General features: G+C 47.2%; 1 protein-coding gene across 2 annotated transcripts in view; it reads right to left on the reverse strand.

Moving 5' to 3' along the window:
• itga7 (integrin, alpha 7) overlaps positions 1-4,764 on the reverse strand; it is a 45,078-nt gene extending 40,314 nt beyond the window's left edge. For both annotated transcript variants that reach the window (XM_080848892.1, XM_080848893.1), the window contains exon 1: positions 3,963-4,764. In XM_080848892.1, coding sequence (XP_080705018.1) covers positions 3,963-4,192 — 230 coding nt within the window. In that variant the 5' untranslated portion in view covers positions 4,193-4,764. The remainder of the gene's footprint in view (positions 1-3,962) is intronic.
• Positions 4,765-4,965: the final 201 nt, after the last annotated feature.

The following is a 4,965-nucleotide window of genomic DNA, read 5'->3' on the forward strand; positions in this document are numbered from 1 at the left end:
CATGAAGTGCTTCGAGCGGCTGGTCAAATCATTCATCTGCTCCTCACTGCCACCCACCCTGGACCCTATGCAGTTAGCATATCGATCCAACAGGTCTACAGACGACGTCATCGCCCTGACAGTGCACACCGCCCTCTCCCACCTGGAAAAGGGGAACTCGTATGTGAGGATGCTGTTCATTGACTACAGTTCGGCATTCAACACCATCATCCCCTCCAGACTCGTCTCTAAGCTTGTGGACCTGGGACTAAACACCTCCCTCTGCAAATGGATCTACAGCTTCCTGACGGGGAGGCCACAGGTGGTGAGACCGCACGTCAGCCACAATGATCACAAACACTGGCGCCCCCCAGGGCTGTGTGCTTAGCCCTCTCCTGTTCTCCTTGTTCACTCACGACTGTGCGGCAATGCACAGCTCCAACCTCATCGTGAAGTTTGCTGATGACACAACCATCGTAGGCCTCATCACTAACAATGATGAGTCAGCCTACAGTGAAGAGGTTCACACCCTAACAACTTGGTGTCAAGAAAATAACCTCTCTCTCAACATCAGTAAAACAAAGGAGATGATTGTGGACTTTAGGAGACGGCAGGGGGTGGAGCATACACCCCTTCACATCAACAGATCTGGAGTGGAAAAGGTCAGCTGCTTCAAGTTCCTCGGGGTCAATATCAGCAATGATCTCACCTTGTCTGCCCACACTGATAAGGTGGTCAAAGCTGCCCGGAAACGCCTCTTCTTCCTGAGGAGACTCAGGAAGTTTGGCATGAATCCAGACATCCTCACCAACTTCTACAGATGCACAATAGAAAGCATATTGACTGGTAGCATCTCAGTGAGGTTTGGAAGCTGCACAGCCATGGACCGTAAGGCCCTACGCAGTGTGGTCAGATCCACTGAGTTCATCATCGGCAGGAAACTCCCATCCTTTCAGGATGTTTAGTATCTATATTGTATATTTATTGTTTATCTAGTAGGTCTACTACTCTGTCTTTTCATATGTTTATCTAATGTTCAGTACTTATTGTAAAGTTATGTTGTGTTATATCATGTTGGAGTACTTATATGTTTATATGTTATGTTATGTCTTGTTATGTTATGGTAGTGTGGTATGGTGTCCTGTCCTAAGAATTTCAGCGCCCAGTCCGACTCTGTTGTTCTGTGTATCTGACAATATAAGACTTGACTCGACTTGATAGGTCATACAGTAATGCTTTTCTTTGCCATATTTATTGGCTGTGACTAATATGTTTCCACACCTCTTGCTACCAAAGGATAGGAGAGTGAAAGGACATCAAGGATGCTGGTATCTCTTAATTACACAACTTCCAGGCATCAATAAGTACTGACCGGTTAAACATGACGCAGGGTCATCTCCGGTCAATACCAGTGTGTAGAAGTGACCAAAGCTTCACGATACCTGACGACTGCATCCACAGAAACATACCCCACCTCCTGCCAAACAAACATACACGCACGCACACACAGAAATACACACACATACACACACACACACACACACACACACACACACACACACACACACACACACTCACTCACATATGCACACAGGCCTCAACAGATATCTCTACATACTAAATCCTACACAGAGACAAACATATGAACCAGAAGACACAGATATCACACACTGACACACACACACACACACACACACACACACACACACACACACACACACACACACACACACACACACACACACACACACACACACACACACACAACCTCACACGGATGAAAAAGTATACCCTCACACATTTGCACACCCTCACACAGGCGACAGGGTGACTCCACTGTGAGTAAACTGAGAATGCAGCACTTCCCATGCCCTGTTAAATATGGAGCACTTAAAGTAAAGCCTGCAGTAAATTAACACTGACTACCTTCGTCCATGAAAAAGTCTGCTGTCAACCAGACAGAGGAAGAAGGTTGGATGAGTTATAATATGACAGACACAGACATACTGTATGCACAGGTGCACAATAAGAGGGAGAAAAACAATGAGGATGTGATCAAACCCCCCCCTAGAAAAAAAGAAGAAGAAATGACTTGATGCTATTATCGTTCTACAGTTATGGACAAGCTGTCTTTGTGTGATGAGTCCCAGACAGACATGGTTTTCCCCATAAACCTTAAACCTCTGGCTCTTAGTGAACTTGGGTGCCACAAAGCTAAGAGGTAAAAAGCTGCACAGCGGAACTCATTTTACGGGCCAACTCAAACACATGCCCTCACCTTCACACAGAGCATGTATACAAAGACAAAGCCTCTCCGTTATAAATGTTGCTCAGAAAGAGGGTTATTGTCAAGGCTAAAAGACCCAATCTTGGACTGTCTCAGCTAGTTTTAAAAGTAATTTCATATAAGGAGATCACCTATCATACATACAAATATGTGTGTATACAGTCTATACAGGAACAATGCTACTAGTTGGTATATAAATATAAAATATAGATAGATAGATAGATAGATAGATAAAAACAAATATTTTGAGTGTTGATATGTATTTTGCAGCAAAAGTAAAATAATATCCAAATGAAACTGAGCTGACTTATAGCTAAGGTCAGAGGAGGAGATGAAGGCAGCATTCCCACCAGATGACATGCAGCTCATCAGGCCCATCATCAGGCCCATCATCAGCCCAGACTGCCTGCCTGATGCCTGCCTGCCGTCATCATTTATTCATGGACCGGACAGACCACTGGCCTTCGTTTATTCCAGTAACACCATTACCAATCAATGAGCAAAGCCACTGACAGCAGCCCCGCAGCGTCACTCAAAGCAGCTCCACTCATCTCCTCCTGGAAGGCACCGCTGAGTCAGAGCCATAGCTAACACACTCAAACCTGTGTGTTATTCCCAGCATCCAGCCATGAAGACCTGGATGACTGATTAGATATCTATTACACGTTTACGTCTAGAACACCTCTCCACACATAAAATACCTTAAGTGATTATGAAGTGAACTGTACGTTGACGTTTTGGTTTGTCACTGTTGTGAAACAGAGGTGTCTCTCTCTCTCTCTCTCTCTCTCTCTCTCTCTCTCTCTCTCTCTCCTACTCCTTCCTCTACACCTCCTCTCCCTCCCCCAGGGTTATAGCTGCTGATTCAGCATGGTGGCCTCACCCACACAGACCTGGCATGCCCACTGCCCCATTAATCAGGGCCCACTTAAACAAGACTGTGGCCGCCCACAGACCCACGGCGCATAACCGTAATGAAACTCCTGTCCCCTACTGCACTCCACTAAATCACCCCGCGTGATGTAATATCAATGAGATGCAGGAGCAGAGAGCTGGAGAAAGAGGAGGAGGAGGAGGAGGATAGGAAATAAGACAAGCGCATAACTACAAACTTGATTGGCACTCAAATGCAGTGTTATCTCTGTGACCAATACAGTGTCCTCTCTGTGACCAATACTATTACAGACCAATACAAAGATGTATAGCACTCAAAGATGCAAAGGACTCAGCCACTGAAATGTTAGGAGTGCGACATCTTCTGAGTATGAAATCTTTAGAGGCATATTTTACAGAGAACACGCAAAGGGAACTATATGGGCAAATGGCCAAAACTTTAGATGCATTCAATTACACAAATAAAATCTCGATTGGCTCACAGAGCAATTCAATCTCAACAACTGACGCAGTGAATACTCCAGAGGAACACTGTAAATAAATGAACAAATATCTATTCCACAAGCCCACCCACAAACACTAATAGCTTAGGACTGACAAACTGACATACGCTTCATTTGTGTGGAAGTGAGGGTTTTCACACACAGTCACACCAAACATTCCAGCTCAATTCAAGTTCAGAAAGAATGGTTTGAGTTTAGCAAACATCAATTCTTCATTAGACCATTACAATCAGAAGCGCTTTAATACACACACACACAGAGACACACACACACAGAGACACACACACATATTCACTCACCAGCTCTTTGATTCTGGTGTGAGTTGCTGGTGCAGAGCGAGGGAGAAGCCAAAGAAGCTGCCGGGCGCCCCCTCTTTGATGAGTGGAGCCGAGGTGTCCAGGTTAAAGGCTGATCCCAGTCCACAGAGCAGCGGCAGCAGGACACACATGCCCCAGCCCAGTCCCCAGCTCCAGCCCAGGGCTCTGGGGGAGCGAGGGACCTCTCCTCTGTGTGAGTGCTGAGGAGCCATGGTCAAAGTAGAGCTCCTGTGTCAGGGTCCCTGTCTGTGCGTGTGTGTGTCTCTCTCTCTCCCCCCTTCCCACGGGCACAGTGCTGTCCCGTTCCCGCTGAGGTCCGATTGCCCTGCGGGGCTCTTGTGCTTTTAGCACCGGAGCAGCAAAATAAAACACAGGAGTTGGTCTGATCTCTCTCTGTCTGTCCTCCCCCCTCCCGGCCTCCACTCTCTCTCTCTCTCTCTCTCTCTCTCTCTCTCTCTCTCTCTCTCTCTCTCTCTCTCTCTCTCTCTCTCTCTCTCTCCCTCTCTCTCTCTCCCTTCTCTCCCTCTCTCTCTCTCTCTCCCTTCTGTCTCTTTCTCTTGTTCCCCTTGTCTCTCTCAGCCTTTTTCTTTTGCTCTGCTGTCCCGTCCGTTTGCTCCTGTGCGTCTCAGACCAGCCTGAGAAGATATGGCTGTGTGTAAGTTTACGTGCGTGCACGCGTGTGTTTGTGAGTGTGTGTGAGTGAGAGAGCGACTGAGTGAGTGAGTGTGCATGCATGCATGTGTGTGTGTGTGTGTGTGCGCAGGGCTACCCCCTCCTCCTTGCTCTCTCGCTCGTTCTGTGAGAGACAGAGGACAAGTGCCTTGAATAGCCCGCTCACTCCTCCCCCTCTCTCCCTCTCCCTCTCTCTCTCTCTCTCCCCCCCTCCTCAGCTGACATCAACACTCAAGGGACCCGTGCCAAAATACCAGGCAAGGTTGTCAAGATACTTGGACTGGGCTGAATAAAAGAGATGGGACAAAAAGAA

The sequence above is a fragment of the Sprattus sprattus genome, assembly GCF_963457725.1.
Source record: "Sprattus sprattus genome assembly, chromosome: 12".
Classification (NCBI taxonomy): domain Eukaryota; kingdom Metazoa; phylum Chordata; class Actinopteri; order Clupeiformes; family Clupeidae; genus Sprattus; species Sprattus sprattus.